The 21,610-nt window shown below is 47.8% G+C and overlaps 1 protein-coding gene across 5 annotated transcripts in view; it reads left to right on the top strand.

The window, feature by feature from the left end:
- Nucleotides 1-21,610, top strand: part of LOC6593211 (syndecan) — a 93,358-nt gene that overhangs the window by 62,956 nt on the left and 8,792 nt on the right. For all 5 annotated transcript variants that reach the window (XM_026986840.1, XM_026986841.1, XM_026986839.1 and 2 more), the window contains exon 3: nt 9,062-9,193. In XM_026986840.1, the coding sequence (XP_026842641.1) occupies nt 9,062-9,193 (132 nt within the window). The remainder of the gene's footprint in view (nt 1-9,061; nt 9,194-21,610) is intronic.

Raw genomic sequence — 21,610 nt, 5'->3', positions numbered from 1 at the left:
GCATGCACGCACTCACAAACACACACACACACACACACACACACACACACACACACACTTAGACCCTCAAACACTTGAGAAGAGCAAAAGTTGTTGCTTCTTGAGATGCATTTTGAGCTTGGGGACAACTTTTGCCGTAGCACACATTTGTGGGTCGTTCAAATTTAAAGGTTATGCCGCTCGCTGGCTCTTACTCTTTTTTTTGGAGTGTTTTATTGTGTTGGGGCTGTCGGAAAACTTTAAATATGGATCTTTAAACAAGTCCTGTCCCTGTCCCTCTCTCTCTGTGTGTGTGTCTGTGATATGCTAATTGCCAACTCATTAAAACAGCTTCTTGTTTATGCTTTGGAAAACACCACAAATGTTGGTCTTTCTGCCACTCTGTTGTGGAATTTACATGCAACTGTTTCTGCTTTCCAGGACACTCACTCACTCAGTCGCTCTCTCACCCTCTCTCTGTCTCTGTCCCTTTCTGCACATTCTAATTTAATCATTTGGCTAAATAATGAGACAGGAACTCTGATGAACCCTTCTGCTCTCTCTCTCTCTCTCTCTCTCTCTCTCTCTCTCTCTCTCTCTCTCTCTCTCTGTCTCCCTGCATCCTTTTGGGTTTGGCAAAATGTGTCCTTTGGCTTGCTTTTTCCTTCTTCTTAATTAAATGCACTTTTGCTGTGGGGACAAATATTATTTTTGCTAAAGACTCGACAAACTGGCTAACTAACCCGCCCCCCTCTACCCTTGCTGGGGGGGGTGGGTGGCAGGGGGGAAAACCTCTTTCTCATGCCAGGTAATCCCTTGAAACTTTGGCAACGCACAAAAGCGTAAATACCCAAAGGAATCCCCACGCTAGCATTATGTATGCCCAAGTCTTGGCCAAAATACGTCCACACATCGGCCCCCTGGCCCCTTGGCCCTTCATTTTGGGCCCTGGTTTAAGTCGTAGCATAATCGTTTTAGAAATTTATGAGTCAAGGACCAACAAGAATGGGGTTGAGCACATGTTTTGCTCTCTCGGGTTTTTTCTTCTCCACTTCAAGTTCAGGCCTCCCAGGCGGGGGCTAATGGGGTGGAGGTGGAGGTGGAGCCCAAATAAAAAGTAAAATTATGATTATCTTGGCCAGGCCTTCGAACCTGTCCCATCCATTGGGGAGGGAATAAAACTGGACTTTGATACCCTCGATAAAGGAGTGTTATGTGTCAGAGCAATAATTGTCAATTGTCAATAACAAAGATAGTGGACTTTAAAGATACATCTTGAAGGGTATCTAGAGCTTCGGCCTCTCCAACCAAGTCCATCTCGCTCGTTTGCGGCTCGCCTGTGGCTTTGGTGGCCAGCAGCACCCGCACCCCCACCAGCACCCCCACCAGCACCCCCACCCGCACCGCTGTGGCCAGGAGAGGGACGTGCATAATCGCTGATTAGTGTCTGGGCGTCAGAACAGGAGGCTACCACCAGGTCTCTGCCAGGTCTGTGGCATCGTACCTCTATTCCACACATCCCGCAGGTCGTTTCGCGCCATAAATTCGCAGCACGCGTCCGACGTGCAGATAGGTTTTGGGGTAGTGTGGCTCCATTGCATCCACTAATAACCAGTATGCATGTTATCCGCCGAGGGCCCAGTAGGCAGACACCCCTCCCACGCCCCTCCCACGCCCCGACCGCCCACGCATAATGAACTCTGCCGCGAACGCAGGCGCTTAACTTAATTAAAAACTGCATTCGACGATAGCCATTCGGCCATTGGGCCGCTTGGGCTAGCTTTGTTTTCAAAATTTCGTAATTGGCAAGTTGTTAAACGGTTTCTGGTTACAGATCTGGCCCAAAGCAGGCTCAAAATGTTGCCAAGTAGCAAGGAACCTTCACATCCTTTATGACTTTTCCATTTCCAGGAGAGAATTTTGTGGCTGGGTGGCTCGCTGGGTGGGATTGTAATATCAATTACTTGCAAAAATTCATTTGAATTCGAAACATTTTCTCTTTATTCTCGTGTGGGCATCCCTTTTGGCGTTTTGGGCTTTTATATGGCGCATAAATTTAATTAAATAAGTTATTATATTTTAATTGGATTTTTGTTATGTCATTTTGTTGACAATATTCATATTTTCTCTACTGTTTTTGTTGTTTTTGCTGCTGCTCCTGTTTGTTGGGCTCTCATTAAGAGTCGAACAAATACTGACACACTCCCATAATTGTATAATAACAATCGTGTGCAACCTTTGACCCGTGCGACGAAGCCCACAATTTACTGTAATGCGAGACTTAATTGTTGTTGTTTTTCACTAACCCCGCCATTGGAGACCAAAAAGGCAATTGCCACAGATTGATTGGGGCAAAAGCTATTGGCAATTGGCTTAGGCTTGAGAGGGGAGGCTCTAAATAGTTGGAAAATCATGATTCAATTGAAATTTATGCCAAAAATCCTGCCATGAGTCGTTGTCTGGTCCAGACAATCCAAGCCAAGGGATTTTATGCTCTCTAAACGGTTGTATTGGCTTTGGCTTTGAATAACCTAGAAGTGCTGTGATCTCCATTCGAATGCAGTCTTTAATCTGTTCCATAATCTGTTCCCTTCCACCTTCATATCCATCTGGAATTGTAAACTTTTTACGTGTGTTTTGTGTCCATAAATTTTAGTTTTCAATTTTGGGAAATCCTTCCCTATCACGGGTTGCTGTTAAACAATTTATGAATCCCTGTCTGAACCACAAACCCACAATAATTTACAAATGAGTTTCGCTCCCCCCCTCCACTCCCGCTGTTGCCGTCTAACAATTGTCAATTGCATAATTTATGAAATGTTCGCGTTGATTGAATTTTAGCAGACAAAAGGGGGGTGGTGGGTGGTGGGGGGTACTACAGGGTATGCGGGTAAGTGGTAGTCGGAATTTGGCAATTGAATTTCAGGGGCTCATTAATTTTTGGCTCATTATTTGCCGTCTCATTGACTCGTCATCGGCTGTAAATAAACTCCCTTGCCCACTAAGCCCCCCGCCCTCCCCCTCCACCCTTCAGCCATTGATAGAGTTTGGGCGTCGCTGTCTGTCTGCGGTTTTCTGCTCTTCACACGCTTTTCTCGCTCTTATTTTTTCTTTATTTGTTAAATTTTTCCACTTTGCACATTTGCAGAGCAATTAAAATTGATTTATGGCGTCGAGACGGCCTCCCCTCACGCCTCAACCACCGCCCACCACCCACCACCCATCAAGTGCACTATGGGCCGCACATATATCCTTGTTTTTTTTTTCCGGCGCAGGACCTCCACTTGATATTTGCTGTAGAAAACGCGTGGGAGCCTTTTCGCTCCCTTTCTGTCCCTGTAATTAGGCGAAGTAATTTATTTTTATTACCCCCCATTTTCAGCGTAGGCTAGAAATTTGTCAGCCTGCAAATGACGTTGTTTCTGGTCGCTTGTCCCTCACTTCAAGGAGGATTTTAATTGGAATTATCTTAAAGCCCGTGTGCCACAGACATTCGGGCAGGTGGCAACGCCTCCTCGTCTGTGTTTGTCTGGGTTTGTACCTTTTTCTCTTTTGTTTCCCTTCTGCCAGTTGGCCAGTTAATTGGCCCTCTCTCTCACCGCTTGGGGGGGGGGGGCACCTCAACGAAAGTTCATGCCCCTCATAAGTGATATATAACCACTGAGTGTCGGCGAAACTTGACCAAAATTCAAAGTCTTTCGCACAAAGTCTTTCGCAAGAAACAAAATTCGTTCGCAGAATCATTAAAAAGTATTTGGGAAAGAAAAAGCAGGCACAAAAAAGTGTAATTTATGGGGGAAATTAAGCGAAACTAATAGGAAAAGCCAAGTGGCAGAGGGAAAACCTGGGGATGCAATGGGGAGTTTGTCCGTTTTTGACAGCACCTTCCGCTGCCGGCCTGGGATTCTGCTCCTCGTTTTATGAAGATGGACACTTGTAATTCATTATGCGAGCCCCCCTCCCCACCCCTCCCCGGAATCAACGGAAATGAGTGCCGGGACAACTTTGGTGCCGCACCTCCGGATGGATGCTCCTGCTCCTGTTTTAGCCATGTTAATTTTTCTTCATTTTTAAATTCGTGTTCCAATCTCCAGCCTGTCTGGATGGCCCCTTGCCCCCGCAGCTCTCCGCCTTCGTGCTTCTTCCGTCACTTATTTCTTGTCAAGTTTCAGACAAAGTTGCACTCGTTAGAGTCCGTTTTGGTAGAATGGCTTCGGTAATTGCTCCACCAATTCGAACAGTCTGTGGCAGGGACCTCTGGCGGTATTTTGCGGAAATATTGGAAACCACATTTCAATGAGGTGAAAAGCTTCTTTGGGTAAAGCTTTAAGGCTTTCATCTTGGGACTCCTAATTCAGGAGAACAATTTCAACAACTTTAAAAGCTTTACAGCTTGCAAGAGCTCGACAAGCTTTTTGCATCTGAAAGCAAATATATTTAATGTGAAAGCTTTTAAGCTGCGATAAAGAGAGCTCAGCTTTTGCCTTAGAATCAAACTCTGTTGAAGCTTATTCCTGAGCAGACTTGCCATAAAATCCTAGCCGAAGTCTGATCCAGTTCCACTTCGTGCCCGAAGCTTTACCAAACGCTTTTTCGGCTCGCTGCCGACGTGCGCAGGTCACGAACGAAACGAGAGAGTCGTGTCGCCGTCGCCGTCGCCGTCGTCAGCCTCCAAAGCCCCCCACCCCCTAAAGAGCCCTAAAGCTGATGTGGACCAGCAAGCATCGAAGCTTCTGTGGCTCTCTTTCGCTGCCGCTGCCGCTGCTTCGGCTGCTGATGCTGCTCCCACGATGCCGCCTGCCAGAGGCACAGCTTGTTTTGGTGTCAGTTGGAAACCCTGTGGAAAAGTGTTCGGTTGTTGTGTATTTGGCTGTCGAGCGCAGTGCGCCCCGCACTCTATCCGTTTCTTCTCTCTGCCTGTCGCCATCTTGCCACTCGCTCGCACACAGTGACAATTGCTGTTGTGGCAAGGAGGACCGCCTAAAAGCGTGGAGCAAGCCTTGTTGCTGGCCACATTCGAGGAGGAGGAGGACATCGGTGCGTATGCGTATTTATTATTTTAGATACGATTCATCGATTCACGGCAGAGTGGGGGCTCCCCTGCTGCTGTGACGTCGGTGGCGGAGGCGGAGGCGGAGGCCGAGGCGAAGGTGGCCTCTGTAGGTCAGTGTTATAACGATTCTCACAGTTTGTCTGTCTGTGGCATACTTTTGTGCCCCACGCTTTTGCATTTTCCCCCTCCCCGCAGCAGCAGCATTCACGGGATTCCCCTTTCATTGTGTGTGTGTCTGTTTCTCTCCTTCCATCCTTCTCCCTCTCTCTCTCTGTGAACGTTTGCAATTTCCGCCATTGGCTTTGTGTCAAGTCACTTGGCAAAGATTGTTGCTGCCAGCCTCCTGTACCTTTTAGCCTTATTTACATGTGAGTGCGTCCGGGAGAAGCGACCGAGCTGCGAGATGCGATTCCCTCAAAGGGAGACATTGTGCCTGGTTGCCTGAGTTCCTCTGCTGCCTGCTGCCTGCTTCCGGCCGTTGTGCTAATTGCAATGCCGAACATTCCTCAATTTGCATGTGGAATGAATGTTGAATGAAAATTTAATGCTCCAATCTTTAGAGGAGAAATCCCTACGCATTCTACGGTCCAGTCTGTTGTCCTTCGCTTCCCTTGGAGTCCCTGTGGGGCAATGGGGCAATGGGGCAATAATTTTGCTGTTCAATTAGGTTTCGGTGCAACAAGGAGTCAAGTTTTGGCCTCTTTTACGACTACAATAAACATAAAAGTTATCCCCAGTGCCACACACACACGCACACAAAACAGAGCAATAAAATACAATCTCGCAGCCTCTCGCTGCCACTCTGCCACGCTGCCACTCTGCCACTCTGCCACGTGTGTGTGTGCGTGTGGCATAATAAGTTTTGATTTGCTTTTATTCGAGGGGGACGAAGGCTTACCTTCTTGACACCTCAATGGACACAGGGCACGCACACAGCGGAGAGACAGCCAAAGAGAACGGAAAATGGAAATGTTCGATACGGAAAAGCGTCAACGCGTTTTGTTTATTTATCATTCACTTTGGCCAAAGGAATGAAATGAAGGCCTCGTCGTCCCTTTTCTCGGAATTCTTGTCTTTGGATTCCAATCTCGAAGTAAAAGCTGCCTGTCATCAACATAATGACGGCACAAACACACAGTCTGAATAGTATCTCTCTCTCTCTCTCTCTCTCTCTCTCTCTCTCTCTCTATCTCTCTCTCTCTCTCTCTCTCTCTCTGTGCTGACCTGCCCTTTTCGGATTTGTGGTGCGGGTGCTTCAGTCTTCATGCCCTTTGCCCTGGCATTCCTTTGGTGCCACTCGAAATGTATTGCCTACTTTTTGGGGCGCGACTGCAGTCAGTGCGAGGTACAGTCACGCCACAGAGTTTTCACAGAGAGCTTTACCACGTTAAATGAGCATTCAGCAATCGGATCACAGCCGGATCGAACTGTTTTTTGCGACCCATTCCACTGGAAATCGTTATGTGGCGCTCACACAAACATAAATCAATTGTGGCATTCTGGGGATTCTATTAAATGCTACTTTTTGCCCTGATGTAACACCATTGAGTGGCGTTCAAAAATTTGCAAATTGGCTTCCGTTCCACACGCACACGCACAAAAGCGAACAACAATAGATTGTTTTCGTGTGCTGCACAAATATTTGTTAACCATAAACAATGGTAAATGAAAAATCCAAACGAATGTACACACACACACACACACTTATCCTTTGTTGGTTTTCTTTTGTGTATACCCTTAATCGCAGCGGGAACTCCTGATTTCGGCTCTTTTTGCCAGGATAATGGGTATCCTTGGGCCGAAACGTTGTCGAGCTACAGCATACTCTCTGGTTTTCTCCATGGAATGCTGATAAAAGTGCGCGTTCGGGCGATCACACAGAAAAACTGTCAATATTTGTATTGATTTATGGCCAGGCCCAGGGGCCAGGGGCCAGGGGCCAGAAGCCAGGGGCTTAGCTGCATCCAACACTGGGTGTTTGGGGCACAGAACTATTTTGACTGCCACAATGGACACAATTTGTCACCGCTGAAAGGGGGGGAAACGGGGAAGAGAAACGGGAGACCAGAGACCCAACTGCCTGCAATTCAATTTAACGTTTTGGCAAATTGTTGCCATTTTAAAATATGAAACAAGCGGAGCGAAACGGGGAATTGAGATGGCCAAAAAGGAAGACTAGAAATGGGAAAAAAACATTCATTTCCCCAATGAATATTTTGCCAGTTTTCCCAGCCAGAAAATCGTTGCAACAGACAAACAGACAGAGCAGAGCAGATCGGACAGAGCAAAGCGGTCGACCGTAAATGTTTCTATCCCAAAGAGCGGAATTTTTCAATTAAACAAAAACAGGAAGATGAACAGGAGAACAGAAGCCCATCAATATTGGATGAGGCCAGTGGCGGAGTCCCGTCAAAGGAAAGCCACCCGAGAAGGGACTTCCTCCGTGTGGCACCGCAACTTTTGAGTCTATCTCCACACCTACGGGCGGTGAAAAGCCAGGCGGACGGACTGGCAAATTGTTTGGTGTTTGAGAGCCGCAGCCGCAGAATGAAAGACGTCATCACGGGGGACTTGACAGGTCGCCAAAAACTTAACGCCAGGCAGGAGGGGCATCAGGGAGAGAGAGGGAGAGACAGTGCCAAGAGAAGGATGAGGATAAGGCGTCAGATGAGGCAGGATGAGCAGCCAAAGCTCTTATTTGAGAACTTTGACTTGCCGCCAACTTCGGAGCGCAACAAAAACAAAAATGGTCGACTCTTACTTAATCCGGTTAGCAGTTTGCATCGAAAGGACCTTTGGCCTCGCCTTTGGCTTATGACAAGAAATGCAGTTTATGAGGAGAAGAAAATCTGTAAGAAAATGTGGAATTATAGTGGAGTTTAGGGTGGGAAAACTATCATTATAGAAGGAAACACAGAGGAAATGCATGGATAGGACTAGATTTTGTACAGAAAGAGAGGATATCTTTAGATAGGGAGATACATGAATACCGGAGGAGGCAGTGCCTGATTATACATATATTAAGGCTTGAATACATTATGGAGGCTCTCATTAAAAATAGAGACAGCTACCGCCAGGGGAGACGAGCCATGGACACCGCCTTGCCCCCTTCGAGCGAGTGGCCCTCATCGCAGAGCCCTCATCAATTCCCACTTAACCGAAAACCCAACAAAGCGAAGGGAAATGCGCTCGATTTCCCCACTGGCTTAATGAGGCACGGCAGGGGGCACCGACTCTGCCCCCCCGCCCCCGCCCCTGCCCCAAACCTCCTGTCTGTGTTTTTTTTTATGTTTGTCCATAAAATGCGGACAACTCCTAGCCCTGGACTTGAGCGTAAACGTGGAGGCTCCATTAATTATGCAATATTCGGACGGGGCTCGAAAAAAGCACAGAGAAACTCGGCGCAACTCGGCGAAACTCGGCGACTTTTTGCCACACATTTCCACCACTTGGCAGGTCGTAAAGGAAACAAAAGCGGAACTGGGCTGGAGGTGCAGGGAGCTACAGGGAGGTGGCACACAATTTGCATTTCCCATTGATTTTTCCAGTGCATCATTAAAATTGCACTGCCTACACCACCCCCTCCTGCTGAAATATACCATAGGAATTGTTCTTAATTAATTGTTTTATGCGGTGGCCATACCATTGTGAACGACGACCATAACCATTGCCATGGCCATGGCCATGGCCGGGGCTCCACCTCCACACACATGGGGCATGGGGCATGGGGCCCGGCATTCCCGGACACTGCTGCGGTCAGCCGGCATTTTCCACTCGTATTATTGACGGTTGCAGTCGGTGCTTCCTGCTCTTTTCCGAAATGGCACTCCTTGACGGTTTTTTTTTTTGACTTCCCCTCTAATTAATGAAATGCAAATATTTGCATTTCCCCCCCCCCCACAAATGCTCCAAAAGGAAACGTAAATTAAAAAACTTCTACCCCCCGTACCACCCCTCGTATATATATGTATGTATATTATTATTTGAAAAAGCACTCATTTTTTGTTTGACCTTTTTCGATATTCGCAGAAATCTATAAAAGCATCGGCGGCAGAGCCATCCACTCTGTCAGGAGGCGCAGCATCCCCGGCGGCTTCGGGTCCCAGAGATGCAATCTATATCGACGATGATAGCATTGAGGGCTCTGGCGGACGTGGAGGGGTAAGTTCCCACAAACATATAAATTAGTTAATTAAATTTGCATTCTGCCCCGAAAGTTTTCCATGTTAATTCTGCGATTCCATGGCCAGGGAAGATGCCATAGTAGAGGGAAAGGGGTAGCAAGGGTCCACGTCCACTCTGCCACTCGTCTACTCTTAAACTCCTTTCTTAAACTTCCGCATAACTTTTATGCTTACTTTTGTGTTCATTTTTTATACCCGATACTCAAAATGAGTATTGGGGTATATTAGATTTGTGGTAAAAGTGGATGTGTGTAACGTCCAGAAGGAATCGTTTCCGACCCCATAAAGTATATATATTCTTGATCAGCATCAATAGCCGAGTCGATTGAGCCATGTCTGTCTGTCCGTCTGTCCGTCTGTCCGTCTGTCCGTCCGTCCGTCTGTCCGTCTGTCCGTCTGTCCGTCTGTCCGTCCCCTTCAGCGCCTAATGCTCAAAGACTATAAGAGCTAGAGCAACGATGTTTTGGATCCAGACTTCTGTGATATGTCACTGCTCCAAAAATATTTCAAAACTTTGCCCCGCCCACTTCCGCCCCCACAAAGGGCGAAAATCTGTGGCATCCACAATTTTGACGATACGAGAAAACTAAAAACGCAGAATCGTAGAAGATGACTATATCTTCTAGAGTGCAAAATCTGAACCAGATCGTATAATTATTACAGCCAGAATCACGAAAACAATTTCACTCTTTCTCGCTCTGTCTCACTCTAACACACAGGTTTCATGGTCGGTTTTGCCAATTGCAAAATATGAGTTCAAGGATCTCAGAACCTATAAAAGCCAGAGCAACCAAATTTGGTATCCACACTCCTGTGATATCGGACCTTGACCGTTTCCTGTCCAAATTTCGCCACACCCCCTTCCGCCCCCGCAAAGGACGAAAATCTGAGGCAACCACAAATCTCAGAGACTATTAAGGCTAGAGTAACCAAATTTGGTACACACACTCCTTTAAGATGACACTATAAAACGTATATCTCAGAATTTCGCCCCACCCCCATCCGCCCCCACAAAGGACGAAAATCTGTTGCATCCACAATATTGCAGATTTGAGAAAACTAAAAACGCAGAATCATAGATAATAACCATATCTATCAGGTTGCTGAATCTGGATCAGATCAGATCATTTTCATAGCCAAAAGGAGCAAATCAATTTGCACTGGCTACGCAGCGCCCGACGTCACGCTCAGACTGATTTTCTGTCTCTCTCGCACGCACTCTTTGTCGTGTCGTTAAATATTAGCGGCGTCTGCCGGAGGAGAGCCATACTGACTTAGTATCGGGTATAACCGTAGAGTTGCGGTGTCCGCAGCAACTCACAACGTTCCCCCTCGTTTTTGTTAATTTTCACATTGTCTGCCTTTTTTCTATGGTGGTGGGGAAAGTTGCTTTTTCATTAAAGTTGAAGATGAAAATGGACTCCTTACAGAGTACTCTGGGGTATATGCAATTCGTGTAACAGACAGAAGGAATCGTTTCCGAAAGCGAAAGAGAGAGAGAGAAACAGCCAGGATATTGGGCAATGGGTGGAATAGTGTAGGAGTAATAGGAGTGACTCCTAACAATTAGCTTTATAATCCGCTTAAAAGCCCACAGCTAACCACAAAATAATACTCCTTATCTGCAGTTGAAACTATAAACAGCCACAATAATATACAATGAGAATTATTCATTAAATTTGTATTCAATCTGGGGAATATAAACTAATAAATACATACAGTGGCTAGCACAAGTGGATACATTTTGATCGCTTTTCAGTTTAAACTCGTGTAAAACTCGTTAAAAATGCAGCAGTTCTCAAATGGAATAATAAAGAAAGAATATTATCTTTATATTTTGGAAGACGCGCACGGCTTTATTTCGTGAAAAAAACGTCCTAATAATCCAGTGGCCTGCTAAATAGCCCAGATCTAAATACCATTGAAAATCGATGGGCTCTGTTTAAAAAAAAAAACATTGGAAAAGCCCGAGTCTGCACCAAAGGGATTCGGTTAGTCTTTGGGCAAGCCACCTACTAAATTTATTCGAGAGTTTAACAAAACTTATTCGAAATATGATAAAAGCTAAGGCCCTTAAAATTCGAAACGTGCAAAGATGGATGCCCTTTTTTTTTGAACAAATTGAGTAAAGGATCTCTTTGAACTGAAATTATTGTCTTTTTTCATTCTCACTAAATTAAATAATCAATGAAAACAAAAATCCCAAGAATTGATGGATTTTGAAAGGTTTTACAGGCGTTTATGTGGATGACGCTTGGGCACCCATAATGGCCGGCTCGGCCCGGCTCCTTCAGCCAGTGGCTTGAGTGGGGTCTTTGGCCATTTCAGCTGGCTAAATTGGTAGCTTTCGATCAAAAAAAGATACTTTAGAGCTTTTGAAAGGAAAATCTGCACAAGAACACGGTGGCTTCGACGTCTAGACTGAACTTTGTTCCGGTGCATATTTGCCTCTTTATAAAATATAATTTTCCCGAGATTCTATATTAAATGCGTTTTTTTTTTCCTTTTATCCAAAGCGCTCATAAAGTTCACTAAGTTTTGGGTTAATTTTTCCCAATTTTAGACCTTTTGTACTTTTAAATAATTTGTATAAGTATTGTTTAGCCCACGTGTGGGTTGGGGGCACACTTATCAGCGTGCAGCAGGCGTTGAGGAGGCGCCACTGCCCCGCCCCACGCAGATGAAGGAGGGAGAGAGCCCTTCGCCCGGATTTAGTACACGCTTGGGCAGCCATAAATGCAATATACATATTCGTACATTTCCTCACTAGGGGATTATTGGCCTGGCGATAGAGGATGTGCAACACACCGGCATAATGCGCTTCTTCAGGCAATCCGTTGGACACACCTGTGACAAAAGTCAGTTTCAATTAGACATCAAAGTGGCAAGACGTGGCAAGATGTGGCAAGACATGGCAAGACCAAAGAGAAAAATAAGTTCCAAATAAAAATAAGTTTAAATATTTAATAGCCGTCTAGGGCTCTAGGCTAATAGTTGACGAGTTCGAAACGCACTGTACTTTCCGCTTGTCCAGGGGGGAGGGGGTGATGGCAGGAGGACATTGGCGTGTCCCTTGGCAAAATATGTGGGCCACGAGCTTGTTATATAATCAAAACTTGATGTTGAAAAACTCATTTGTTTATGCGCATGAAATGTTAATGCTCAACACCTTTTTTTTTTTTTTGTTTTTTGTTTTTGTTGCCTGCATCTGTGGGAGGGCTTTTCTGTGTGTGTGTGTGGCATGTGAGCGACATTTGTTGGAAAGTTTTTTGACAGCGCGCTGCGCTCACACACTCGCGCGTACAGTGACTGCCAAAGAGGACACACACACACACACGCACACACACGCACACACACACACACACACACACACAGGACGCGTCAATTGCTGGGCGAATACTTTTGATTTGCTTTTAGCACACATGCCATACACTTCCGCTCTGCCGCTCTGTCGCTCCCCCTCTCGCTGCCACTCCTCCTACCTTCCAAGCTGCTGCTCTTCACAACGAAAAAAAAAAAGAGAAGAAAAAACTAATTAAAATGCGTTGTGGCTGCTGCTGCTGCAAAAACAGAACAAAAAGCGCAGAAATAAACATAGAAAAAGTTTAATTAAATTCTTTGGGTTTTTTTTGTTTGCTTTTTTTGTTTTTGTATACCCTGGCAAAGGGGCTATGAGAGAAGGAGTCCAGGACTCTGTAGAGTATACGATGGAGTCTCTCGAGCAGCCAAGTGGCGATCTAGGGGCTTCGGGAAGTATTGTAGGATTTTTGCACGCCAAGCTCTTTCATTTCTAAGTATTAACCATTAAAATCCATGGAAATTCCAATCCAATTTGAGTTTCCCTATGAATTGTATCTTACGGATAGCTCTGCCTGCGGAGGAATGGCCTTTGCCAGGGTGTCCGAGGCCTCGGCTTGCCTTTATCTCTCCTCTGTTTTCTCCTTTGTTTTCACTTGGCGCTTCTTGGTCTCCGATTTCTTCCCTCTATTGCTGCTCTCTCCTCTTTGCCTGCTGCTCGATAATTAAACGGAGCGAAAAAATGGCACGGAGGGGGGGGCTGCAGACGGCGAAACTTTTCGCGGGATTCAATCAGGGGTCGCCTGGTCGCATACTTTATCGGGTAACTGTGACTAGATCAACAAGCGGACAAAGCTATTGGCTTTCGGCATTAATTTTGCATGGCATGTCCATGGCAGCGAAAGGGATAGCAAGAGAGAGAGAGAGAGAGAGGAAGGGGGGTCTAAATTGTCATGCCAGGGAAGGGGAGGATGGAAAAAATATGGAAATAATAAATAAAATCCCTCCAAGCGATTCCCCCCCTCACCCACCCTCCCTCTCTCTCTGTGCCTTTCCCACTGTGGCATTTTCTAATTTCCCCTCTGCCGCCCTTTTCGTTCGGTTCCGTTCCGTTATGTTCCGCTTTTTTGCACCATTTCCGCTGCGGTGTTACTGGCCAAGGCCTGCTCTTGGCATGTGCTATGGATTTCCTCCGTCCTCCCATCCTCCCGTCCTCCCGTCCGCCCGTCTCCCATTCCTGCCTTTGCTCCCTTCATGGCCGAGCGAATTTGTTGGCATTTTCATGTTTTTATGCAACTGACAAACGTAGACACGACGTCTCTCAGTCTCTCATGTGCTGAATGTTCTTTTATGCTCCGCCGGCAAAAACAAACAGAAAAGGGTTTTTGGGACCCAAAACCCAGGAAAATGCAATTTATTATGCGCTCCGTTGATCTCCACAGCTCCCGACTGGCTCTTTAAAGTCTTCCTTCTAGACTCCCCTTGTCAGAGGTTACATTATTGTGTTATTAATGGATCCATCCTCAAAATATGATGAATTCTTTGCGTTGTGATTGTAATATGTCATTCCATGCGGAGTCTTTGGGCTAATCAACGCTGCATATGATTAATGATCTATCATCTCTCAGCGATTCGGCGGGAATGGGGAGTGGGGAGTGCTTAAAGCCTCTCCATGGAGGTCTGTAAGTCAACTTTTAGGGGACGTGTCGGCGGGATAATGAGCTTTTGTTGTGCCTCCGCATATGCAAACATCTGCATCTGATGTTGGATTTTCCTGCTTCCCTTGTTCCCCCCGTTCCCCCCGTTCCCCCCGTTCCCCCCGTTCCCCCCGTTCTTCAGGGCCTCAGATCAACAGCACAGAGCCGGGGCATGTGCACGCTGCATGCCCCATCCGGGCAGCTGGTCTGTGGCTTGTCCTAGGTCCTTGTTGATTAATAACGTGCACATAGCGCACGTGTTCCTGTGGATGTCTGAGCGAGGCGAAGCCATTTTGCATGCCACACGCACAAAAGGACATCGAAACGAGAGTAAGCCTCTGCATTGGTATGGAAATGTGTGTCTGCCAGAGCCTGCAGGGACCTACGGGGCGGGGAGGGGGGCTTGTGCCTTGACAATAAATTAACATCGACTGACATGGTAATGGCTGCGTGATTGGGTTTCGGGTTTAGGGGGGGGGCAGGGGGCAGGATTTCCCCCCCAAAAGTATGGCCCCAGTATTTGCCTGAAAACAGGTCTCACACTATTTTTCCCTGCCATGTTAACAGCTTTGACGATGTGATTTCGATGTTGTTGTGCGCCTGTCCAGGAGCCGTATCCGGCCGGCGGGGGATCTGCCCGCATTTCTGTGCTTAAGTCCATGCATATAATTTCCAGGAGGTATCCATCGTTGTGCTCTGGCTGTCAATATCAGTTGCTTACATGGGAATTTATTGGGCGACAGCTTCACATAATACATAATGCATATGGGCCCCCCCCCCCCCCCCACACACAACACACACGACTGTCAGGCGGAGTGAAAAGAGGTCCTTAACCGATAGAACCATTGAAATTTATTGAGACTGTGAATGGTTAACAAACACTCGAGCAGGAGACGATGCCCTGTAGAAAAATCAGAGGCATAGGGGATGACGGGGAATGGGAGGACAGGACATACATATATGTACGTTGATCCCCCCATTCATTACTCAATGTCGTTTTGGGGTTGTGGCTCTGCTTTTGGCCTCCAAGGGAGTACAAATGATGCTGCATTATTTCACATAACATAATTCCCACAGTAATCCAAATGAGTCTCTGCCCCAACCTCCGCCCCAACCCCCGCCCCAACACAAACACAAACACAAACAGAAACACAACCCACAGACAACATGAGTAATCCGAGGCCACCGGCTCTCATAGCTCCCTTTCTTTGATGGGACAGAAAGGGAAGGAGTCCTTTGCATTTCTATTGAATTAAACACCCAAAAAAAAAGGGGGCAGGGCCACTTACTGCCTAGATTCGAGGAGGATACGAGGAGACAATCCAGTGATGGAATCCAGTGCATTCCCTTGACATCCCTGATGGTTGTTCTCCTTTCAAATGTGCCTTAACCTTTGGTTACTTCTATTACAATTGGCATTACAGGCACTCTCCTATCTCTCTCCCTCTATCTGGTTCGAATCTATAGTTGCCACTGGAGTCTCCACTAGAGAGACAACACAAAGGAACCCCTCCCCCCTGAAGGTTACAAGTGCGTAAACACAGACGGATGGAGGGGAGTGGAGTGGAGGTGGAGGTGGAGTGGGGGTGGGGGTCCGCCTGCCGCCATAACTTTTCCGTAGCCAAGCGAAAAGTCATTGTCAAAGTTGAGCGGCAAGGCGGGAGAGGGTTGTGGCAATGGCGATGGCGATGGCGATGGCTGTGGCTGTGGCAATGGCAATGGCGACGACGATGATGATGGGGGCGTTGTCGCCATTTTGTTTTCTCTGTTTGTTTCCGATGTTTTGCGCATTGTATTTGCGAGAAGCTGGTGGGGCAGAGGCCCCTTCACACATGCATAATTTATGCCAATAAATTCGCTTAACTTTACTCTGCCATAAAATTCACTAGCTTTAAACTGGAGTTAAGGGAGAGGGGGAGGGCGAGTGGACCTTAATTTGATTTAGGCCTTGGGCTCCCCTCCCCCCACGGCAGAAGTATCTTTGATGTTGTGGATGCATAAATTTCAACGATTATCCAGAAATTTGATTACTGCTTCCTCACCCTCTCCGCTCCGCTCCGCTCCTCTCCTCTCTTCTCCGCTCCTCTCCTCTCCTCTCTCTCTCTGCTCTGCTCTGCTCTGCGTGTGCTTGCCACTCTGCTGCCCTGCTCTTCGATTGTTATTGTTAAGGGGATGTGCTTCAATTAGTGCAACGTTTTGTGGCATAACAGCACTCGAAGCACTCCTGGACCCCGAAACGAGAGCTCGAATTGCACGAACCTGCCCAGTGGGGCATCAACCTGGTCAGAGCCTGCGGCGAGAGCGCGGGGGCGGGGGCACGCTTTGAATTGCAAATGTTGGGGCTGCCACTGGCAGGATAGATGGAGGGATCGCTTCAATTATGTAGCACTGCCGTCTTGGGGCTTGCGACTGGAGGATGGGGCGCCTCTTGAAGGAAGTCTGTTGCCTGCTGCAATTTAAAAGAAATGTCTACAGCTTTGCGGCATGAAAAAGACCCAAAGACTCTCTCTCTCTTGCACTCGCACTGCCATTTGTCGTTTGTCAGGCATCTCAGGGGCTGCGGCTGTGGCTCCTCCACGTAGCAATTTGACTTGTAACCGCACACTTAAGTGTTGCCTGCTTTTAGGCGCAACGTGAGGCAAGTTTGTTGAACCTGACAGACGCTCTTCTTCTTTTCTGCTGCTGCTTCGTCCTGCGTCCTGGGTCAAGCAACTTCCACTTCCATGAATAATTCAGCATTTTCTATCCTTACTTCCCTCTGTTTCTGTTTTCTGTTTCCGCCGCCATCTTCCTTTGCTGCCACACCATCTTCTTCTTGTTTATCTGCCTCTGCTGTTCACCTCTTTTAGGGGCGTGGCTCTGCCACTGCTGCCAGGTTAATTACATTTGCTCGTGCCTCGTGAAACGCTAGACAGCCAGCGTTGATGGCATTTGTGTGCAGTTGTGGCAAGTGTGACAGCTGTGGCGACTGTGTGGCGACTGTGTGGCGACTGTGTGGCAAGTGGACCTTCTTTGTTGCCCCTCAATTTGAGCACGGTCACACGGATGTGTGCGAGAGACGGCGAGGAGCGGCTTGAGGACTCGACTGAGCACCGAACATGTCATGCATATTTATTTTGATTGCATTGCTGTGCTCCGTGTGGCATGCCCCATTGTCCTCGATCAATCAGCGTGCATTATTCGCTTGATTAAATGTGCTATAACTGCGGCACAGTCCTCCAATAGACTCTTAATTGCTCCAAGACCCGCCGAAGTATTCCAGCAGCTCCTCCGCCGCCTCCCCCTCGTCCTGCGGAGGGCGGGGGTGTGTCTGATTTAGCATTTAACCAACACTAATGAGGCGCTCTTGTTGCTGTTGCTGTTATGGAAACAGAAGCATAAATGGAGCCTTCCTTTCGGTCCTTTCCCTTCCCATGTGCTCCCGTGCACCCTTCACCCCCCCCCCGCAGAGAGTCTTCAGTTTGTGGCTGGTGATCGGCCAAGAGCTCAACCATTGCTGGATCAGCCATTTCTCCTGGTATTTCCTCTTTCCAGGAGCTTTCCGGAGGTCTTTGCAACTTTTCGTCCTTTTTATCGCCTCGCTGAGCGCATTTCCATGGCTTGGGAATCGGCTTATGCCACATGCCCCGCATCCTCCATCCCAAAAATTATGTGCAGCTCATCGCACTCTCCCCCCACCCCTGACTGTTCCTCCTTCTCTTCTGGCTTTGGATTTTCTCACTGGCTTTCTAAGCCGTTTGCAATTGACTGAGCAAGAACTGTTGGCGCCACGCCCACCAGCATTGTCGCCCATGAGTTGCATTACATTTTTAATGATGTGAAACGGTGGCAGAAGGATCAACAGGACTCCCCGGTTGCAGGGGAGCGGCAGCCGCTTAAGCCAAAGCTATAGATGTGGCAGATGTGGCAGATGCACGCCACTCAAGCCAAAGTGCTCTGACAGAAGAAGCAGGAGGGGCGGGGGGACTCTTATCACACACTAAGATGCTGCGTGGAGGCCCCTCGCTCCGTGCCACATCCCGCTGCAGTCCGCAATTAAAATGCAAAAACTTTAGCCATGGAGGCAGGGGCTGTGAGGCCTGGGGGGGGGGGGGCCTTTAGCTGCAGTTTACGTCGAAAAACGAATGAAAATGTTGACTTATTAGCTGCAAAGTGTTCCCCAGGCAGCTGAAAATTACTTGAGGGACCTCCCTGGCAGATACCCTGCGCTATGAGGGGTATATGGGGCTAGGCGCGAGTAAAGGATTGGCTAAACAGATTTCGCCATTAGCATAAGTAGCAGGGAGTAATCCAGGGATCGAGGGCCTCACTGCTGCCCCAGTGCCCCGTGCCCCAGTGCCCCGTTCCCCGTGCCCCGTGCTGCGCGCCTTAAGCTCATTTATTAATTGCCAGCCGCAGAAGCAGGAAAAAGTCGACATCAAAACTCATTGCCCTTAAAAATGAAAATTATTATTTACGACAAAAGGGAGGGCCAGGGCCAGGGGCTGGGGCTGGGGCAGGGGCACGAACACAGATTTACTTTTTTCCGCTGGTAATTTAGAGCCTAGCTAATGCTGATGCGCCCCCCTACTGCCTCCTGCCTCCTGCCTCCTGCCGCCGCTTGGCATTTAATTTATTTGTGCGGCAAAAAAGAAATGGAAATGGCAAAAGACCCAAAAAAAAAAAAAGACGAAGGAAAACCTGGGTGCGGTTATTGATTTTCCCGTTTGCTGATGAGTCGGAACTGGTGGATCTGTTGGAGCGAGGAGCAGTAGCCCCCCTCCAGATTACGTTAGGAATGGGGAGGAGGAAGATGATGATGATGATGCGGTGGCCAAGGAACCAAACGCTTCGTTGCGTTTTGTTGCGTTGGCAAATTTGTGTTCTGCTTCCCCCCCCCCCCCCCTTTCGGAAATCGAATAAGAGCTGGCCCAAGGGGGGAGATTAGAGAGGGAGAGGAATTGCTCGATAAGCGGAATTTGTGTCAATTGGACATGAAAAAATCATTAAAGCGAAGGGAATTTACGGCAAAGAAGAAGCATTTAACCCCCGGACTATCGAAGGATGGCCAAGGGATATATGCCACAAATGAAATATGCACAGGCCCCGGGCTCTGCCAGGGGGGGGGGCCCATCGGCCATTGGTAGAAAAAAGCCAAACGCTGACAGACGAGAGCCTGATAAATGGTGCCACCTCCTGGTTGACGGACGGGAGGCTGCAATGCAGCTGCCAATTAAGTGCCACATTATGCCGCAGGCAGCGCGCCGAGCAATATGCAACAGCGTTTGGCCAACAAAAGAGTGCCTCGTGCCGCAGATGGAAAGGGGAAAAGAAAAGGAAAAGAAAACAAACGTGGCAGATAAAGGGCAGGCAACTAAGCAATTGTTGTGCTGCTGCTGCAAGGCCACGACACAATTTCCCCCCTTTCTATGCATCTCTCTGTGTGTGTGTGAGTGAAAGTTTCGCAACTCTTGAGAAGAAAGAAAGAAACAAAAACATCCTCTTGGCGGTGTTTTCGGAGAACTTTTTCAATTTGCCGTGTGGCATGGACCATGATGCTGCGCTGCTCATTTGTTGCATTTAAAAAGCAATTATTTCGTGGCACGAAAAGCATAAGCCCCAACCAACCCCCCTCCCACCAAAAAGTACAATGATAATTGCATGTGGCACGAACAGATACCTCCCCGAATATGCATGAGTGGCGCTGTCTGTGTGTCTGTGTGTGTGTGTGTGTGTGTGTGGCTTTTCCCAGGCATTTTTGTGCTCTGCTCTTCTCATTGGATTACGCCTCGCCCCAATCTAAATGTAAATGGCCAATCGGAAAATAATAAGTCTGTGGCGGAGGGTGGTGGGGGGGGGGGGGGGGGAGCGGCTGGAAAGTGCAGGAAAATCCCAGATATCCCAGGCAGCTCAAAAGTTGAGAGAGAGAGTCGGAAAAACAACAAGCGAAGTAAAAGGAAGCGAATTTTCAATTTCATAGTCTAAATAAAGCCGTAAGATATCTTCCAGCTGGAAAATTGAGTTTTCCTCTACCCCTATCTCTCCCTCTCTCCCCTGTTGCTATCCCCCTATGGAGGCCAAAGTTGCAAGTTGCATGTAAATAAATTAGGGCCTCCTAGCAATTATTGAGGCCTGCCGATTCCAGAAACAGTGGAAACAAAGCCTCTCTCTGGCTATCAATTTTCCTAGGATTGTGGTAACTTTGGCCATTTCCCTGGCCAAACGGAAACGTATACCAAAAACACCCGAATGCAAATGTTTAGCAGGCCACTTGGATACTTTGAGTCCGCTTGGAGTCGGGATTCCCAAATGAAAGTCAGAGAAAGGGGAGCACAGGCCAAATGGCAGACGGGGAGCGTGGGGAGGGGGATGGAAAAACTCGGTCAACTCTCGAGTCACGCACTTGGGGAACATTGTCAAATCGACAATTTACTCGTTAGGACAACTTTTTTTGTGCGGAGGGAACAACTTTTGGGCAACATTTTGCGATGCTGCAAATTGAAAGCTTCTTGTATTTTGGTTGGGATTTTGGCCAGGACAGTCGCCGGACAGGATGCCATGCCATGTGTGGACACTGCCGTTGTTGGCTGAGAGCCTGTTTTATGATGGCAATACACTCGCAAATGTAATTCCTGGCATCAATTATGCTTACAGAGGGAAGGACAACGAAGGGGGGGAGCTGGGAAAACTTTTCTCGTTTTTCGGTCATGACAACTTTTTGCCTGATGTTTGAGGGAAATGTGGAAACAAGTCGAGAAAGTGCACGGCATCAGGCTCCTCCTTCGCCCCCGCCTGAGTCTTTTTGTTTATGCATGAAACGTGCCTGGCAGCCTCTGTTGCAAGAGCCCACCACCGCCACGGGGCACCCCCGCCCCCTGTTGCAGTTGAACGCACTGACTGACACAATTTGCGCTCATTATGGAAGCTCCGAAGGTTGCCTGCCGCTGCTTTTGTTGCCTTCTTTCGTTCTGTTTTCTCTCTCCCCAAGACTTTTCGCTCGAGTTTTCTTGGCAGCAACTAGTTTTCCCTCCCCCTCTCTACCCGCTCTCTACCCGCTCTCTAACCGCTCGCTTCCTGCCAGTCGGAGCTTTGTGAAGTTTTTTAAATGCTTTATTGAAACAATTTCCGCTTTATGGAAATTTCGCGGAGGCACACACAACGCGAGACCCACTCGTATATCATTTTCGTTGTCATATATCAGAATGGTGTCAAGCACACGCCATTTTGGCAAGAGGCTGGACGTGGGGAAGGCGGGGGATGCGGGGAAGGCGGGAGTCAAATGCAAATTCGATGCAGCAGCAGCTGGAGAAAGCAGAGCCACGTTTCCTCTTCATTCCATGGCAGAGAGTCGCAGGTGGCCAAAATGGTGGACGAAATGACATCATTTAAATTCATGCATGACCCACATTGCACCTCTCTGC

Source organism: Drosophila persimilis, unplaced genomic scaffold (assembly GCF_003286085.1).
Source record: "Drosophila persimilis strain 14011-0111.01,24,50 unplaced genomic scaffold, DperRS2 tig00000002-arrow-pilon, whole genome shotgun sequence".
NCBI lineage: Eukaryota > Metazoa > Arthropoda > Insecta > Diptera > Drosophilidae > Drosophila > Drosophila persimilis.
This window is presented reverse-complemented; position numbering and strand designations above follow the sequence as displayed.